This window comes from Corylus avellana, chromosome 1 (genome assembly GCF_965113065.1).
Source record: "Corylus avellana chromosome 1, dhCorAvel1.hap1.2, whole genome shotgun sequence".
Taxonomy (NCBI): domain Eukaryota; kingdom Viridiplantae; phylum Streptophyta; class Magnoliopsida; order Fagales; family Betulaceae; genus Corylus; species Corylus avellana.
The window spans coordinates 3,715,938-3,735,248 of record NC_142490.1 but is presented as its reverse complement, the minus strand read 5'-3'; the positions used below and the strand labels follow the sequence as shown (position 1 = coordinate 3,735,248).

At 34.3% G+C, this 19,311-nt stretch overlaps 1 protein-coding gene across 1 annotated transcript; it reads right to left on the bottom strand.

Moving 5' to 3' along the window:
• Window positions 1-272: 272 nt before the first annotated feature.
• On the bottom strand, window positions 273-7,737 carry LOC132172981 (homeobox protein knotted-1-like 10). The gene is made up of 5 exons (XM_059584548.2): window positions 7,322-7,737; window positions 7,066-7,176; window positions 6,758-6,890; window positions 1,702-1,952; window positions 273-665 (listed from the first exon to the last, which is right to left on the bottom strand). The coding sequence occupies exons 1-5, from the start codon at window positions 7,526-7,528 to the stop codon at window positions 468-470; spliced, it is 900 nt and encodes a 299-aa protein (XP_059440531.1). The 5' UTR covers window positions 7,529-7,737; the 3' UTR covers window positions 273-467.
• Window positions 7,738-19,311: the final 11,574 nt, after the last annotated feature.

The window sequence follows — 19,311 nt, the reverse complement described above, 5'->3', positions numbered from 1 at the left end:
CGTGACGTGACATAATTATGCGTTAAATTAAACATGCATGCATGCATCATACACGATTATAGCTTGATTCACGCTATTCTTTTCATCTTTTGGCATAAAAATATAATATTATTTCTTTTCCTTATATTTAGAAAGTTTACATTATAATATATTCCATAACATATTGAAAAATATCACGTTTGGTATTATCTTTCTGCTTAATTCTTTTCTCTAAACATTCATTCTGAGTTTGAGAATGTGAAGCTCAACAATGATGGGTAGAAAAGAAATAATAAAAGAAAAAAGAAAAATGATATTTAAAGTAGATAAAAGAGAATATACAATAGATAATTGTGGTTTTTGGATATAGAAAATGCATAAAATTATTGAAGATATTGCTATAACATGACAAATTAATTAATATATGTAGTATTGCACGCAATAATCTTTTAATCCAGATTATGAAGCAAATTGTCCAAGATCAGATATCAGATATCATCACTTCCTCCTCCACCTCCAGTGTCAAAGTACACGTCTCCTCCACCACTGCTGATAGCACCTTCCATGAGAGCAAATCTCATGTCTTCAGAAGGTTTCCAGTGCCGTTTCCTCTGGTTTATGAACCAATTGTTGATCTGCTTTTGGTCTAATCCTGTTGCCTCTGATAGCTTCATTTTATCCTCATCCTGTACCATCATGATATCATCATCCATTTTTTTATGATTTTTTTTTTTAAAAAAAAAAAACATAAACCTTTTTGTTTTCATTCTATATGTTTCTATTTCATACATGTTTTTCCCACCCAACAAAGAACAACCAAATCTTGGTGCTGTTTTCATTGAGCTAATCTTTCCTCCAAATGAATGGTAACTAGTATACACTCTCACCTTCTAAGATTTTTCCTGGAAACTATTCATTCACCCAATCAGATATTTGGAACAAATCTGACACATATCCAAAACCCAGCTAGCTTTGTAATTAAGAGGAATGGTTTGTGATGGTATATATCAAATATCACAAACCTTAAAACTTGATTGAAATTAAGTTCTTCCATGTATAATTATGGCATAGATCTTGCATATCAGATAATGAAAAGAAAATGTTACAAGTTTACTTCAGTTGAGTTGAGTTCTATTCAACTAAAATTATCACCACACACAGGATTAGAGTCTATTGTTTTCAAGCAACCTTGTAACTCTAATTTCTATGATCTTGAAAGTACTTTTCTCCCTGTGTGTTTGAGATTGGGTTCAGAAGCTTAAGAAGTAGTTTTAGTATATAAAAAGTCATGCCAAACAAAAAGCTGATATGTTTGGTAAACAAATTATTCAAAAGCATTTCTTTGACTTTTTCACTCTAAAAAAAAAAGCTAAAATGTACTTTTGAAAAATGCTTAAAAATGAAGCTTTTTCTAAAAAACTTTTTTTTTTAAAAAAAAAAAAAAAGCTGTATTTTCCAACGCAATTCCTAACATACTCTTAGTTGTAGACATAGTTGGGTTTTATATTTTTTGTACAAGGTTATAATTGTGAGGAAAGCCATCACAGATTTGTGAAAAATATGAAGGATAAACCTCCCATTCTCTGGCTGCCAATTTTGATACTATGATAAACCACCATTGATCCTAAAATCCGAAATTAAATGGAAAAAGTAAATTTCAATCACTTTTAACATTATTAAAACATAAAAGAAGAACACCCATGAGATCATATTGGATTTTACCGTAGGATATGGCCATCTGTAATGAGTATTCCACCACTCCATCAATGCTAGTTTTGCTTCCTTTGGTAGCTTTCCTTTCTTTCTTTTCTTTAAAAACTCTTTCATTAAACTACTAAGATAGCCACTGTACTTTCGAAGGAGCATTTCTTTCACTTCCTGGTCACCCGGACGGGCACCAGAAGAGTACTCTTGACTTTCAGGTGCATCTACCTCCCCACAGCTTAATTCCTCTGAAGTCCCAATTGCCTCATCTGAAAGAAAGACAAGTTATAGGACCAGGAAAGTTGTGTACATAAATTAATCACATCGTATACATTTTCATAAGAATTTAAACTTGAGCATCAATGCACTAAAAACGCATGGGTGTAGAAAAAAAAAATATGGATTACATTAACCAGCAAGGTATACATTTGATTCATCAATGTAACAAATGAACTTCAACGAGGATTTTTTTTTTTTTTTTTTTTTTGTAAATAATTGAAATATCGTTAAAAGTGAAAAGCGCTACTTAAATACATGGGGAGTATACAAGAGAAACACCTACTAAAGTAGAACAAGAAAAAAGAACAAAAAAATTATGAAAACTAAGCACCAAAGGAGTTACAAACGCAGTTGTCCAAAGATAAAGAGTAAAAAAGAAAAAAGATTAAAGCTCCGCCAACATCCTCTTACAGTCCTCGAAACTTCTGTTATTTCATCTCTCCAATGACACCACAAAAAACAAGAAGACACTATCTTCCACACAGCAGTACTCTTAATGCTACCACCAGTCCACCAACAAGCAAATAAGTCAACTACTCGACTAGGTATCAACTGAGACAGCCTAAACCGACCAAAAAAAGGCATTCCATAAGGTGCCAACAATCTCACAATGTACGTGAAGATGGTCTGCAGACTCCCTATTCTTCTTACACATACAACTCCTATCGACCACAATGATATGTCGCTTTCTAAAGTTGTCAATGGTAAAGATCTTCCTTAGAGCCACCGACCAAGCAAAAATTGCCGCTCTCAAAGGAACCTTAGCCCGCCAAATACTCTTTCAAGAGAATGGGGTGTCATCATTACAAGCAAGTACATTGTGGGAGCTAACAACGAGCAAGCCTTTTTTGGAAGGGGGCCACCTAAACTTGTCTTCAGCATTCAATCTCACTCTAATTGAATACAACAATTTGAAGAAAAAGGTACACACACCTCCCAATCACAAGCTGTTCTAGCAAAGCTTACGTTCCATTGATCGGAGCCACCAGAAAACTTTTAAGTGAGCCGCCATTGAAGCATCCTTTGCACAAGCAATACCATATAAATCTGAAAAGGGCTCTTTAAGGGCATTGTCCACACAACACAAATCATGCTTAGATCTAACATTGGCATCATCTCCCTCCTCAAACCTAGTATGACTTGAAAACTTCCCCCAAACCCTCTTAATGTTCTTCTATACCCCCACCTCATACGCCTCAATAGGCTCATTAGAACACCATCCACCCCATGAACTGTCAAATTTAATTTAGAGTCCTCCACCAAGTCTCTCTCTATTGCACATAACGCCATAACCATTTTTCCAAAAGAGTACAATTGAACTTCAACAAGTTCCAAACCCCCAACCCTCTCTCAAAGATCAATGAACAAACCTTGAACCAACTTACCAAGTGAAATTTGAACTCTTCGCCTAGGCCGCCCCATAAGAAATTTTGATGAAGTTTCTCTATGCAATTTGCAACATATAGGGAGAGGGAAGAGGGACAAGAAATAGGTAGGAAAATAGGATCGAGTGCTCTTTACAAGGGTAACCCTACCACCTTTAGACAAGTACTTGCTCAAAGTAACTAAATTTTCTACTTTAATTGTCTCTGTGGCTTTCATTATGTATTCACTAGTAAATGCAGCTTGGCTCTTCATTAGGTCAAAAATATGAATGATATGCATGTGGTAAATGCTTGGTGATGTTCCATTTGAACGCCTATTTTTATGACAAGGCAAATTTCATCAAAGCAAATCGGGGAAGAGGCAAATGTGTTGATGTTGTTGGTTTCCCATTTACCAAAGCTGATACAGCACAATCTAAATACAAACAAAAACATTACATGTACTCACTGAGGAAAAAAGAGAAAGGGTTGTCACTAGAATTCCTTTAAAAAAGGACTTGTCACCCATGCCACTTTCCCTATGGCACAATCATTCTTTTCGAAATGTGTTTTCCACTTAAATGCCAAGCAGCACAGGGTTGCCAGTTGTTGTAAATATAACTAAATCAACAGCATAATAAAAGGTTATTTATTCTTCTGCAGTAATATTGAAAAGAAACTAGCTGAAAATCTGCATGTTAGTTTGACCTAATCAATAATATTCCATTGTTAAGGCAGCGTGGATAACCTTTCCTTGCCGAACTTTAGTTGGAAATTAGAGTCCCAATCAATTCTAAAGCCAGCCATAACAATTAAAGAAGAGGCTTAAAGAATATTGTCTGAAAATGCACTAGGGAAACTGAAACCGAAGCTAAATGTTAAGTTGGAACCCAAGCCAAGAAAACCACTGCATGTGTTACGACTAATTCAGCAAAACAACCACATCAACTATTCTTTTTGGGTTCACAAGAATATATGCCATTGAGTACTAAGGTGGCATAGAGGAAATGTTTCAATACAAGGCTAATAAGCTAAAACTAATCGAGGAAGCTCGAGGGGTTTTGAACCGCTTCATAAATGGAAGATTCATCATGTCAAGCAAAATTTAAATGGTGCAGCCTACCGCCTTGCGAAGGAAGTGTTAACTATTAGCGAGTAATAGGGTCTTATAGAGGAAGTCCCCCAATGTATTTATGATATTATCTCTGTAAAGCGTTGTGCTTAAGATGATTTTTCTAATAATAGATTTGTTAGATTTATCTCAAAAAAAAAAAAGTAAAACTAATTAAAAAAATAACATCAAGTAGATTAATCATAATTGACATTGTGATCCACATATTCATGTATATGGTAAGGTTTATTAAAAATAAATAAAAAATCAGGAATGGTATTGATGGGGAACGACTTATTAATATTTTATTTCATTTTTCTAGTGTCAATGGTATGAAGTGTTGCCCTCGATTATTTAGGGTAATTCAATTACGGGCATTTTCATGTTAGGTAAGTTGATAAATGAGATTAAGTGTTCGCAGACTATTACTCCTTTTAGGGCCTTTTTTTTTTTTTTTTTTTTTTGATGGATATCTCCAGAAAATGTGAGAGAGCCTCTATGGGACCTACCTATTCAAATAATAAGTAATGCTAGAAGTCACTCTTGTGTTCCTCTTATGTCACTCTAAAAATGATGTGGCTTCTAAATGCATCATTGTGCTTGTGATCGATCATTATTAAATTTTGATCAAATAGTGATTTTAAATGCCACCTCATTTGACATTCATGGAGTGATACAAGAGTGACTTCTAGAATTACCCTCGAATAAGTGGCTCAATAGCCAAAATTTATTTAGGCAACTGGGTCTCATATATATAGGCTCTTTCACAATTGTTGTCCACATTACTAGCAATTTGAACAAAAATTGCTAGAGATCCTATTTTTGTTTGATTGGCGGCCCTTACAAATAGGAAGCGACATGTCGTTGTGGTCGATAGTTGTTTTATGTGTAAGAGGAAAAGGGTATCTCTGGACCATCTTCTTCTCTATTGTGAGGTTTCTTGTCCCTTATGAAATGTATTCTTCAATTGCTTTGGCTATATTGGGTTATACCTAGAGGTGTAGTCGACTTGTTTTCTTGATGGTGGTCTATTGGTATCTCTCAAAGTACTGTTGTATGGAAGATGGTGCCCTATTGTCTCTTGTGGTGCCTTTGGAGGGAAAGAAACGAGAGACGTTTTGAGGCCTGAGAGGAAGTTGAAGGGGATTAAGTTTTTTTTATTTAATACTCTTTATCTTTGGGCATATGTAGTTGTATTTTCTTTGGTGCTTAGTTACCATGATTTTCGTGTTCTTTTTTCTTCTTCTAGGTAGGTGTTTTTCTTGTATACTCTATGGGTATCTAGGTGCGTTTTACACTTTTAATGATATTTCAATCACTTATTAAAAAAAAAATTAATTGGGTGTTGCTAAAGGGTTTAGTCGGATTCTATTCAAGCATGTTTTGTACTCCAATGAAGACAACTTTTGAAGAATAATTAAAATTTGATGATGGGGAACGAGTTATCAGTATTTTATTTTTTAAGAGTCAATGGTATTAAGTATTGCCCTAGATTATTTAGAGAAATTCGATAATGGGCATTTCCATGCGAGGTAAGTCAATAAAATTATGTCAATTAGATCAATAAAACCGCGAGGCAAGTTAATAAATGACCGTTGCCCTAGGGTTTAGTCGGAGTCGAGATAAGCATATTTGTACTCCAATGAAGACAGACTTTGATGAATTAAAATTATGAGAAAGTGATTTTCTCTCTCCTCTTTCTCTTCTCCCCTCTTCTCTTACTTCTCTTCTCTCTTTCCCAACTTGTATCTTTCTCTTTTCTCTCTCTTCTTAGCTTCTTTCTCCTCTTTGCCCTAATTTCAATATACTGTCCCGCATCAGGTATGTTAGTCAGATTTTCCCTTGTTTGATAACCTTCATGAATGTTTGATTTGGAGGGAAAAAAGACCAGCAGCAGTAAAATAGGAGAACAGAAGAAATAGACCCATTAATATGATCACATAACAGACGGATCCTATAAAATGGAAATACCAAAATCAACCAAATATCTGCTTTTGCAAGGTTTTCAAGATACCGTGAAAAGTGTAAACATGTGGTTACACACTATCAAGTTCTTGACATTAATGTGACAAACATAGCAATGAGATATTATATGTATATACTGCCCAAGTGTGAATACAGGCAATAGTGCTGCCCATTTAGGTTCCACGTTATCAGTCAAATCAACAGGAAAAACCATTTCTTTAACGAATAAATGGTACCAAAAGCTTGAGCTCAATATTAGACTCTCCACTATTCATGTGATTTTTTCAACATATTTTATAACTCTTAGAAGACCTTTAAGTGCAACCGTGGAAGTCAATGAAAAGAAAAACAATACCAGAGCGATAATCCAAGGTTTCTTTACAGAGACTATTCAGCTGTGATTCAATGCCACTCAAGAATATGGTCGCTTCATCGAACGGCTTGGATAGCTCCTCCTTGAATCGATGTAGAGCCTCACAATATGATTCCTTGAAAAACAACGGTGAACAGTTGTAGAAGATAAAAAAAAATATCTTGAGAAACAGTAACCAGATCCGAAGTTTTCTTTTCCTACTAGAACATTATTAAATACTAAAGAAACAAAATAAATAATTTTTTTAAAAAAAAAAGTGAATGGCTTGCTTTAAAAATGAAGTATACTACCATGAATTCATCAAGTTCCGGATTAGCTTCCATCTTACTGCAAGTGCTTAATACGTGGTTTTCTCTGCCGATTTCTTCAAGAAGAGAAGCCATTTCTGGGGGAGCTCCAACCTTTTAAACCCACAAAATTCAATCAAAAACATCACTTTGAGATCACTTATTCTCTTGTCTCTTTGACCAATAATAAAAGTAAGTTAAATACTTGAAAAAAAAAAAAAAAGAAAGAACCCCATATTATGGAATGAAAAAAGGTTACCTTTTGGCATTGTATGTGAGCAGAAACCAAATTAGGAAAAAGAGGGTGATTAGCAATCTGGGTCTTGATCAGATCCGTGATCTCAGCAGCTTGGAATTGGAGCATGTTATCCATAGGGGCATGATGATGAAACCCAGCTGAAGTAGTAGCACAAATGTTGTTATCTGAGCAAGATATTACAGGATTCAGCCTGTAAAACTCTTCCATATCAATGGAATTCAACTCCCAAAGAGCATTGTGGTTTTAAGAGAGAGAGAGTTTGAAGATCACTTTCTTACACTTTCTTTTCCAACAACAACCAAAAAAAAAACAGCCCAATAAAGAGAAAACAGAGACAGTTACAGAGAAAGAAAGTGAGCTAGAAGAGAGAGAGAGAGAGGGAGACTTTGGAAAGAGTGTAATTAGACTGAAACAGTAAGAGGGGTTTGACGAGGTGGGGGGCGGGGGGAGGAGGAGCCCGTATTTATAGAGATGATCTATCTGTTTAAGTCTGACATGACCTTCTGCTAGCTTTCGAGCAGTCATTGGTTGGGGTGCAGAAACTGTGGGTCCCAGAAAACAATATGGGTGGAGACCCACCTCCATCCTAGCTCTAGCTCCACCTTATCCTGTCTTTTTCACTCTCCCTAAGAAACCTCTTGGCTTCCTTTTGAGTTTTCAGTTCTCTCCTTTATTTCTGTCTCTCTCAATATGCCATGTTTCTGGAAGATAAAGCAGAGAGACACAGAGAGAGAGAGAGAGAGAGAGAGAATCTCAAGGAAATCTACCATGTTAGATTTTTAACGACAAACCAGGACCATGCACTGTAGTAAATACTTACGTTAACGATCATGCCTCCATTTATTATTATTTTTTAAAATATATATATATATATATATATATATATATATATTGTTAGGTTTTATATTGTTTGACAAATTTATTAGTGATTAAACTTGTTGCGTTATAAGTTTGAAAAAGCAAAAATAAAAGGGCAAAATAGTCTTTTCAATTAAAAAGATCATTTTGCCCTCTTATTTTAGCCTAACCGGTTCTTGTAGGTTTAGGACTTAAGAGTTTGGTTTGGTCTTAAAGCATTTTTAGTTAGGGTTTTTATTTTAACTACTTAAAATGTATATATATATATATATTTTTTCATTTTAACTACTAATTTTTCACTGCACATTTTAACAAAACATCTATTCTAACTATATATTCTAATTAAATATTATTTTTTATCATTTCCTTTTCTCCCCCCATAAAAAGAGAATGAGAAAGGAAAGATTAAAAAACATAGAAAGAAAGAAAGAAAGAAAAAGTATAATAAAATATTACTTAAAACGAGAAAAAATTATTGAAAGTTGATATGAAAGTTTGTTGTAGTAATTATTGGGAAAAATTATATTTTGCAGGGACTGTTGTTGGAGATGCTCTTAAGACGAGATTCAAAACTTCGTTCAAATTGAACAAGAACATGAAAGGCACTTCAAGACAAAGTTTCAAGACATTTACTTCAAGTTGTTCAAACCAAGACTTCAAGACATTAATTTTGAAGTTTTAGAAAGGTTGGATCGCAAGTAATATTGCATTAAGTTCGGACGAAGTTAGATTACAAGACTCACATAAAGCTCAAATCGCAATCATTGCATAATTTTCGATCGAGATTATCATTAAGTTAAATTTGAGACACTCATTGTATCCTGTTTGAACATTGCTATCTTACGTTCAAACAAGATTAAGTGTCGTTCGAACCAAAATGTGACAGATTGTTTTAAATCTTAGCTGATTTGGCAAAAAAAAATATGTTAACAGTCATAACGACCTAATATCTTTTTGGATTACAAACTTGTGATACTAATTGTAAATGCTATTCTTTTGTTGTATTAGCTCCGAGCCTCCAACACTAGTTGTTAATAATTAATAATAATTTTAAATCATCACACCCCCACGGTTGTCTCTTACTCTAGACTCTGTGTAGCATTCTGGGCCCTGGCTGTTGCTGGATGGCAACAGAAATACTCAGAGGGCTGATGGAAATATGGAAAATAGTGTCATTGTAATTAAGAGATTTTTATAGAAATTGGCAACATCAAACGACACATAAAGCATACTCTTTTTTTTTTTTTTTTGTCCGGAGTGACACATAAAACACACTTATATAATTCGTTCTCTAGCTCAGCTGTGTGAAATTACTCGAATAATGGTGGCTATTTCCCATTGATATGAAGAAAAAAAATGGTCACATTATTTGCGAATCTTCTTTAAAAACTCAAAAACCATCATAACACAATAAGAGACTTTAGGGCTTTGTTAATGCATGTGTATTATATATATATATATATATATGTGGAATTTTTATTTTTTTTCTAATAAAAAAATATTTAAAATTTAATCTGTGTTTTAAATTACTAGTCAAGTATTTACTTTTAAAAATAAAAAATAAAATAAAAAAGCTGATGATTAATATTAATTACTTGCAGAAAATTCAATGAAATTTCTGTTAATTTGTATATATTGTATAAAATTCCCCAAGCAACTAAGCCAGGTGGTGATGAAACCCAGGCATTGAATGAAGGTGCAAATTAAGGAAAGCAAGTTCCGTGTGAGACAATATTACCCCTTGACCTTTTCTGCCTTTTTCACTCCCAAGTCTCAATCGCATACAGTTGGCGCCATAATGGTGTAAATGCATGCATGAACCTCATTTCCAATTTTTAAATTATTTTTAAATTTAAACCTATATCATAGAGTATAAGAGTGAAAATGTGTGTAGTATTACTCGTATCCAACTGTTAGATGTATTAGTGGGAGAACGTAGATATTTATAAGCTACCATATATCATTCTTATTCTTGCCTAATATGATTAAACTAACGCTACGCATACTCACCTCTCAATACCTAATTCTCTACACTTATATATATCTTTTAAAATTATCATTAAATTAAAATTTAATAAAAATTCATTACAAATTCAATGGTAGCTTTAAAAGCATCTATGGGTGTGGAGAAGTAAAAGTATACATAGCATTACTCATATAATTAAACACTTATAAGTTTATCGACCTGCTATAGATCTATAGATCTAGATAATTTTAATGTACAATAGACAATTTAATGATTAGAGAAATTTAAATCCTTGACTGACTTATTTACATTTGTTGTACATGCACTTGTAAAGTTTGTGTCACACATTAAGAAGGTATAAATAAAAATACTACTTAATATGTATATAAGTGCACTCAAGCCCATTAGTTTAGGCTTTTAGGTTAGAAGTAATGCCCTAATATATAATATTTATATTAATTTACTCTTATTTGACTAGTTTGGTGTTTCTCTCCCCCAACAATATTAAAAAGAGAGTACATCTGATAAATTTTTTTTTTTTTTTTTTCGTGATTTTAAGAGTGTTTTATAATATTTTTATTTTAGGAAGAGAAAATAGATGACAGAAATATATATATATATATATATTACCTTCTTCTTTTTTTCTTTCGTCTTTAAAATTGTGGAACCCTAAAGTCAACCCAAGAAAAAGAAAGTGAATCAGAAAGGAAAGGGTTACAAGGCATGTGTATCATAATGATGAATTAGAAGGCATATTAGGGTGTAAATGTCATAATTAATTGATAAACAAATTGCATCTGGTCCTCCACAATCACCTCATTATTACTTGTTGACCATTAAAACTCCTGAAGTTACGGAGAAAGCAAATAAAACAGTATATATAGAATGCTTTAACTTTGTCTCCTACATGGGGCAATATTTCTCTATTTATTTCCCTCACAAATAATTTTTTTTTTTTTTCTTTTCTTTTTCATCAAGTGTTGTCTTTTAATAACAATATGAAATCTTTGGTAATTGATTTTATTTTTTGCTAATTTATGATTGACTTGATGTTGCTTCCTACCCACCTACCCAAATGAGAACTTTTTATCTCATTTTACACGCAACTCGTCTCTAATCATCTCCCTAGCTAGCTAGGTTGCCTTCAACTAATAACCAATATAGCTCAGTAAAAAGTTGTGATGTTTCACAATCAACTATAAGATATGCGTATTTCTTGCAGGACTTCGCGGGTTTTATTCTCCTTGCACTTTTTTTGGTGTAATCTTGTTATCCTCTTTGATGACTTGTTTAGCTCGGATACTTTAAGTGCTGTACTTTTACCGGCATCCATTACTTGCTATTTTTTTTTTTTTTTAATTGAATAAAATAGGGGTTACAGGAAATAATCATTTTCACTATTGATCCGAAAGGAATAAGGAGGGGACAATCTAAAAACAAAAAAGAGGTGGGCTCCCCAACAATAGACCCAAAACAAACTAAAGACAAAAACGACAGAGAAATCATAGTAACAGTTGAGAATGAGTCAAATAAATGACTCGGCCCATTAAGTGAACTGAAACAGCCAAAAAAGGCTGTAATAAACGGCAAAATTCTGTAAATGAAACAACACCCCAAAGGGTAGCCGACACGAACATCAGTGGTCGGAAAAGAACAACACAGCCGACCATCAGTAGTCGGAAAGGAGAGGAAGATCTCTGTCAAAAATACAAACAAAGGCCAGATTAAGGATCTAGCCCAGAAAATGAACACAGTGAACAGAAAAATACAAGGAGACAACAACATACAAGCAAATAAAAGTAGAATAAAATCTCCTAAACCAAAAATCAACAACTCCAGCGGTGGAGATGGTTGAGACACGACGGAGGGAGGAGATGAAGCCGGAGACAATGGTGGATGGGCGTGATAGGTGGCGGGGCTACCATGGGAAACGAGATCGGACTTCAAAGAAACCAAATCGTAGACCCACGACAAAACCAAACAAAAAGGCTGTAGCCGCGGCTCAAAGGAGGCGGAGGAGCGTCAGAGGAGGGGCTGGTGTTGAGATTTCAGGTGGAAATGGGATAAATCGCACAAGGCGATGGATAAAACCGAAGAAAATAAATCACCGGTGAGAGGCATAATAGAGAGAGAGAGGAAGAGGGATAGAAGATGGGAGGAGGGGGTGGGAATTAATGTATGTTTGGGAAGGGTTTTTCCTCCTCGAATTCCATAGCTTTACTTTAGTAACTCTTTTGTGCGACCCTTTTGAAACAATCAAGTCATTTATGTCCTATTTCTTACTTTTAATTGTATTTTTTGCACTACTTTTTTTTTTTTTAAAAAAAAAAAAAAAAGGTGTTCTTTTTAACGGACAGGTTGATTTGCTTTAATTGGATGATAAATTTTTGTGTGATATATATTGCAGTTGTTGATTGATGAAAAAGGAGCAAAGGGACATGGACACTGATGATTGTTTTAATGATAGTTTAATGCTGGTGAAAGTAGATTGTTGCATAAAGAAATATGGATGGGGAGTGATATTGATGATTAGTTTTGTTTATATATATAGTGCATGTTGGACTGTTGGAGATCAAAGATAGCAACGACAGCTACCCACCCTTTTAGCTTATCATTAGATGCCTCTTTTATTAAGACAGAAATGTGATTTAATCATTCAAGTCAATTGATGCCACTATGCATCAACAGCTTAATTACTACTTTACATGCATATAATCGTATATATATGGGGCATAGCCTCGTGACAAAGAAGATATGCATGCATGAGATCATCTATAAATGTGTGTTTCTTATTCATTTGCTTGTCTAAATAATGAGCATATTAGCCTTGTCACAAACAACATATGCATGAGATCATCTATCAAATGTTTGTTTCTTATTGATTTGCTTGTCTAAATGATGGGCAAGCATATTCTGCTGGTGAAAGTAACCCATGCTTATTTAGGATGTTTTCTCTATTCAAACATGAATGGAAAGCAAACAAAGAGGATCGCGGGGGATCATTTAACAAATCACAAAAAAACAATATTGGGACTAAAAAGCCTTGGTGTTTTTTCCAAGAATATATATATATATATATATATATATATATATATATATATTACCAATCAAAGACATGTGTAAGGGGTAGGCAATACTGTTTGTTAATTTTGACTAAATTGTTTCATGTTTGAGTGGTAATGCAATATTCCACGTTTACTTGCAACTAACTTCTTTTATAGTTAAGCATTAATAGTCATCTTGAGCATTTCACAAACTTTCAAGTTTACATTTTTAAAAATGTTTATTTTGTTATTGGGCGATGAAATTCACCATTGAATTACTATTAGATTTTGGATATCTAATAGTGATTTTCGTTGTCACATCAAGAAATAAGCATTTGAAAATATAAATTAAGAAGCTTGTGTAACATTTCTTACTAAAAAGGAGATAACACTTAATTATTTGCCTATGCACTAGTTGCATCTCCTTTTGGCACCATCTTGGCAACAACATTATACAAGTCAATTTGGCCTTATGATTTCACATCTTAAAAGTACGTTTTTAAATAAAATTGTGAAAGGTATCCCTCAATTACAATAACAATTGACACAAGTCAACTGCCCCAAATTAGGCCATCCTAATAGAAGAGCATTTTGCTCTCTTCTCTCTCCTCTAGAAATCCCTCAAGCCTTCCCTCGACAGCCCTTCTTTCCCTCTTCCTCCCATTTTTTCTTATATTTCCATTTTCCTCCCTCCCCTTCTTTTCTTGCCTCTGCAGAGGCCAAAAACATCTCATTGGAGACCCTATCTGCCTCCTCGAAGACCTTATCTAACGCTTTAGGCGTTTTATCTCTGTCCAATAGTTGCAACGCCCCATCGTCCATCCCAAAACCTCCGACCACCACCATCATCAGTCGCTCCATGTCTAGGTTTCGCACTTTTCTTGAAATTTCTAGATCTGTTTTTTTCAAAATCAGATATATGATTTTCAAATATCTCTGAAACACACGCGTCACTCCACTGGGTTCTTGGCCGTCTCCGCCTTCGTCTGCCACCAGCATCTCCCCCATCCGACCACCACACGCCGAAGCGTGTTCAACACGCGCTTGCGAGTAGATCTTACTCGCAGGCGCGTGTCCCCCACGCACCGACTCGTGAGACCTCTTTCTCGCTACTCCATCACTACCCTTCACCTTCGCTGGTCTTCGTGGCCCCATGCGTCTCCGGCACCTCTGACATTGCTGTTTTTCGAACATTTTACTCTGCTTTTTATCTTGTTTTTTATTTTGTTTTGCTGTTATGTTTTCTGTTTAACTCTATCCGATTAGGTTTTAGACTTTTCGTAAGTGAAGTGGATTTCTTTTTTTTCATTTTCTTTTTGAAAACCTTTTTTCCACAGTTACTTTTCATCTAAATCGCCATGGCTTTTTCGGAAGTCTGTTTGGATGTTTGAATAGGGTATTCGTACTCGATGGTAGTATCCATCAAATTGCACCGCGGCAAGGGTTTTCTCGGGCTGTATTCGTAGATGCTATCCATCTTCACCTACTTTGAGGAGTTTGTAGTCTGTCCGGATTTGGTCAAATTGACTAAGCTTGTTAGCTTTCAATGTCTGTCCTGTAACTTTTCAAGCTTTAATGGATGCTGGTTTGTTACCAAAAAAACAAAAAAAATTACAGTAACAATTATAATTTGATAATATTGGGGCCTTAAAAAATCTCAGACAAGAAATTAAGAATTTATTGACTTTAGACGTGTAGTCATTTCATTTCTCCTAATGTGTATGGTTCAAATTCATAACGAAATGAATTCTCATGGAACAATTAAGGCGTCATAAATTTTTCAAAACGTTTATAAATTCTTGAAATGCCCACTTGTTTACTTTCTCATTTTCACACTCATGAAAATCTAACGTGCATAATTTTATTAAAAGTATATAAATAAAATTACAAAAATTCAAGCTTAAGTATTTTTACAAATTTCGTTAATTAAATCGGGAGTCAGACTAACTTCTGAAAGTTTAATATCTTAAATTGAAAAGTTTTAAACTTTAATTGAGTATAATTGTAAAATTAATAAAAATTCAGAAGATTAAAATGACAATTTTCCAAACTAGAAGGAAAAAAAAAAAGTTTGGTGGGCAGCCACGTAAGATTGAATGAATGGTGTAAATGGTGTAAAGAGAACAGACATGGAGAGGATGCTCCGGCGGGTACTGTTGAGTAAATAATAAGACAAGTCGTTGATAAAGACAGAGGGTCGTCGATGATAAGGATTAAGGAACATGCATTGCCCGCATTTCATGGATCAAGAAACAGACCACTTGACCACCACCCCAACCAGACCAGAGCAGACCAGACCAGGGTTTGACCAGACAGTACACCCAGCAGGAGGTTGGCAGCCCCCCACGAGCATGCTGACACTCAACAGTACATTACTATGGTTACTTAAGGAACACCAGATGCTTTTGCCTTATAATTGGTCTTTTATATACATGAATATCATATAATGCTGGCTTTTTGCACGTGTACCTGCTTTTCTGATTTTTTTTTTTTTTTTTTTTTTTTTTTTGTAAAATATAAGGTTCTAAACATTTATAATTAATGTGATCAACCGAGAAGAGAAGCTCGGTTGGAATCTCGATCTGTTTTTAGGCGTCCGAACGAGCATGTTACAAGAATTCAAGTTTTTTTTTTTTTTTCTTCCTTTGCAGAGACACTCGGTCGATTGAATGTCTGTTCGCATATGGTTCGAATGAGCCACTTCAAAATATAGAGGGGTTAAGGAAGGAAAGGCTTCTCGAAACGCTCAGTTGAAGACTCAATCTAATATCTGTTTGAACGAGCATGTTTCATTAATCCAAAGAGGAGTTCCATAATGGATTGGTTGGAGCTCATTCAAATGAATTATAAAGCTCAAAATGACATTCAAGAAGCTCAAGTGGACTTCGTTTTGTTGACGTGGTGTGCCTCTAAACCCATTAATTGTGTGGGGTTGACGCGGTGTGCCTTTAAACCCATTAATTGTGTGGGCCAGCTATAATTCCTTTTCCTTGTGGGTTTGGGAGAAGAGAATTCCAAGTTTAACTTGGAAAGGAGATCCACGTGCAATAGGTTTATTCCACCGACTTGCTACTTCCTATATAAAGGTATGATGTAACTTTGGGTTTTTATGCATCAACAGAGCCGCAAAAGTTGTGGGCTGCTGTGCACCGTGCATCAAACAAACAGAGCCGCACAAAGGTGAAAATAAAAGGTGGGCTGCGGTGTGATCAAAGGGTGCCAACTGTTTTTTTTTTATTTATTTTAGAGGAGTCAAAATAAGAGAGAAAAAGAAAGGGTGCTATTGTAGGAGAGAAAAATAAATAGAGACCAATCGACATCATATCCCAACAAAATAAAAAAAAAATTATATTCCTGTCTTTTGTATTCTATTTGGAGAATAATATTTATTGTGTGATAGTGAGCTTTGAGTGTATCAAGGTTTTGGGTCTGAGTGATTTTCTCTCTACATTATATTTTTGTACTCTATCTTTCATAATGAATTTTTTCGTGGTCGCCTCACATTGAGGGAACCACTTAAATCTTGGTGTAGTGTTATTTTGTGTGTGATTGTTCTCGTCTTATTTAACCGTAATTGTGATCGTGTGTTTTTTGCACAACACGTTTCAATAGGTAGAAGATCGTAATTAAGCCGAGACGCTCGTGTAGATAAGTATTTTATCTACATATTTAAAACTTGAGCCCACCTCATCAATTACTTATCGTGACATCTGGACTTACCATTTTTTTTCACCTATAAAAACTCTTTTTTTTTTTTTTTCACGAAAGAGCTATAGATTGAGTGCGAGGATCAGGAAGTAGATGCTCATTTTGTTATGTCTTTAGAAGGATGCAACGTAATTCATAAATATAATGCATAGGTTATAATAATATATCTTAAACCATGATGAGCTTAATTAAAAATCATGTTTTTTCTTATCTTTCACATTCTCATCATATCTCTTTCCTTTTTTGCCCAGACCCTATTGACATCCATTTACCATTAACCTGAGCTATTATGGGTATTTATGTTAAGGTCTTTCAAGGATCTAGTATGATTTCCACACTTGGTGCCCTTTTGTGATGTATTAATTTTTGGGATAAATGTAAAATTGATCATTGTGGTTAGCCTAAATTATAAATAATTCTATGTGGTATAAAAAATAATTTATAGGTTCATGTAGTTGAAATAAATTACAAATTATTCAATGTGGTATAAAAAATAATTTATAGGTCATTAATGTATGCCAAAGTAACAGTTTACTCCCTGAAATCATTTTCCATTAAGTAACTTAACAAAATATGTCACTTTGACACGTCATACCCAATAAAAATGCGACACATGTTATTATTAATTTCTTACTTTAAAAAATGACAATTAGGATTTTTCAACATCATTTTACGTCGCCAACTAATATTACACACCAGCTTTCACTTCACGTCATACGGCTACAGTAAATTAACATAATCTATTATATCCCCAAAATTTACCTAGTACGTAACCCTCCCTCATCTTCATCTTCGTCAGCCACTTCAAAAAATACAACCGTCAATTCTCGCAAAATGCTCACAAATCGTGGCGAGAAAGATAAAAATGAGGGAAGGTTATGCACAGAGTAAAATCTTGGAGATAGAAGAGATTAGGGTAATTTACTATAACAATATGACATGACAAAGTAACAGATTCTGTTAAGTTACTTAATTAAAATTAATTTTAGGAAGTAAACTATTATTTTGGCATACCCTGAAGACCTATAAATTATTTTTTATACCACATAAAGTGATTTATAATTTCAACTAACTACATGGACTTATTGTTATACTACATTGAGTGATTTGTAATCTAAGCTAACCACATGAACCAATTTTGCATTTATCCCTTAATTTTATGAAAATTGCTATGTGCTCTCAAGCCTCTCTTAGTGTTCTCCTCGTGTTCTCTTAGTCTTAGGTAAATATTATTTTCCAAAAAAGCAAAAAAAAGAGTTATTCTTATTTCTCTCACTTAGTTTTTTTAAAAAAATATCCACCTAAAAATAGGTAACGGTCATATCCCTTGATTTATGCAATCAGCTCTTGATTTTGGTTCCCTCTTTAATTCTTCCATAGCGTAATTGTTGATCCTAATACCTAGGGCTAAGAGAACACCACAAGATCCCCTAGTTTTCCCCTAATGGCTAGTTAAGGACATGTACCAAGCTATGATGTTGACTTAGTATGAACTTATGATTTTCAGTTATGAATTTCTGTGATGACTATGAAGTTAGGTCATGGTTTTTACCTAGATGCTCTTGTTGATGTAATTTGATGTTAGATAGTTTACAATATGTATATAAACAAATCTCTCTCATCTCTCCCCATTTCCCATTCTACGGGATTAGTCATTCTCTAAAATAAATAATGAGATGTAGATCATTTTAAAAAAATTAAAGAGTAATTTTAGAAATTCTTGTGTCCCTCTAAAAAAGAGGTGATTTTTAAAATTACAATTTGATTAAATTCAATAGCGATCAATCACAAACGCAATGATGATTTTGAAAGTCACATCATTCTTGTAAGGACAAAAAAAAAAGAAAAAAAAAATTTGCAAAATGCTATTACTCTTGGGCCTATCAAGCTCGAAATGCTCTTACTCTTGGGCCTTAATTTTTAGTAATAAAAGCTGTTGGAGGCCATCCCTCTGGTAACTCTATCCAAGTGGCGGACCAGGCCTAAAGATTGCATGGAGAGAATATTTGAAGGCCCGACTCTCACAGCCTAGTGCAAGCTTCAAGCCCGAATCATGGTTCCACCTCCCTCCCTAACTACTTTCAACTTCAATTTTGTTCTTCAAGCTTCGATCAATAGAGTACATTGAAAAAAAAAAAAATTTAATTTTTTTTTTTCTAATCAACGCAGGAAAGGGAGATCAAGAGAGTAGAATTATATTGGAAGCAATCTTCCTACTAGTTACTTGGAAGAAAAAAAAAAAAAACTTCCTACTTGTTATCTTTAAGCTGTAGTCATGTCATGAAAACCAGTGAGCACCAACATAACTCAAAGATTGAGCCCCTATCATCAACAATGCATTTACTATAAACCTTCTCATTTTTGCACTCCATCACATCTTTGTTGATGTGGAAATTCACGGGTCAAACTTTTCA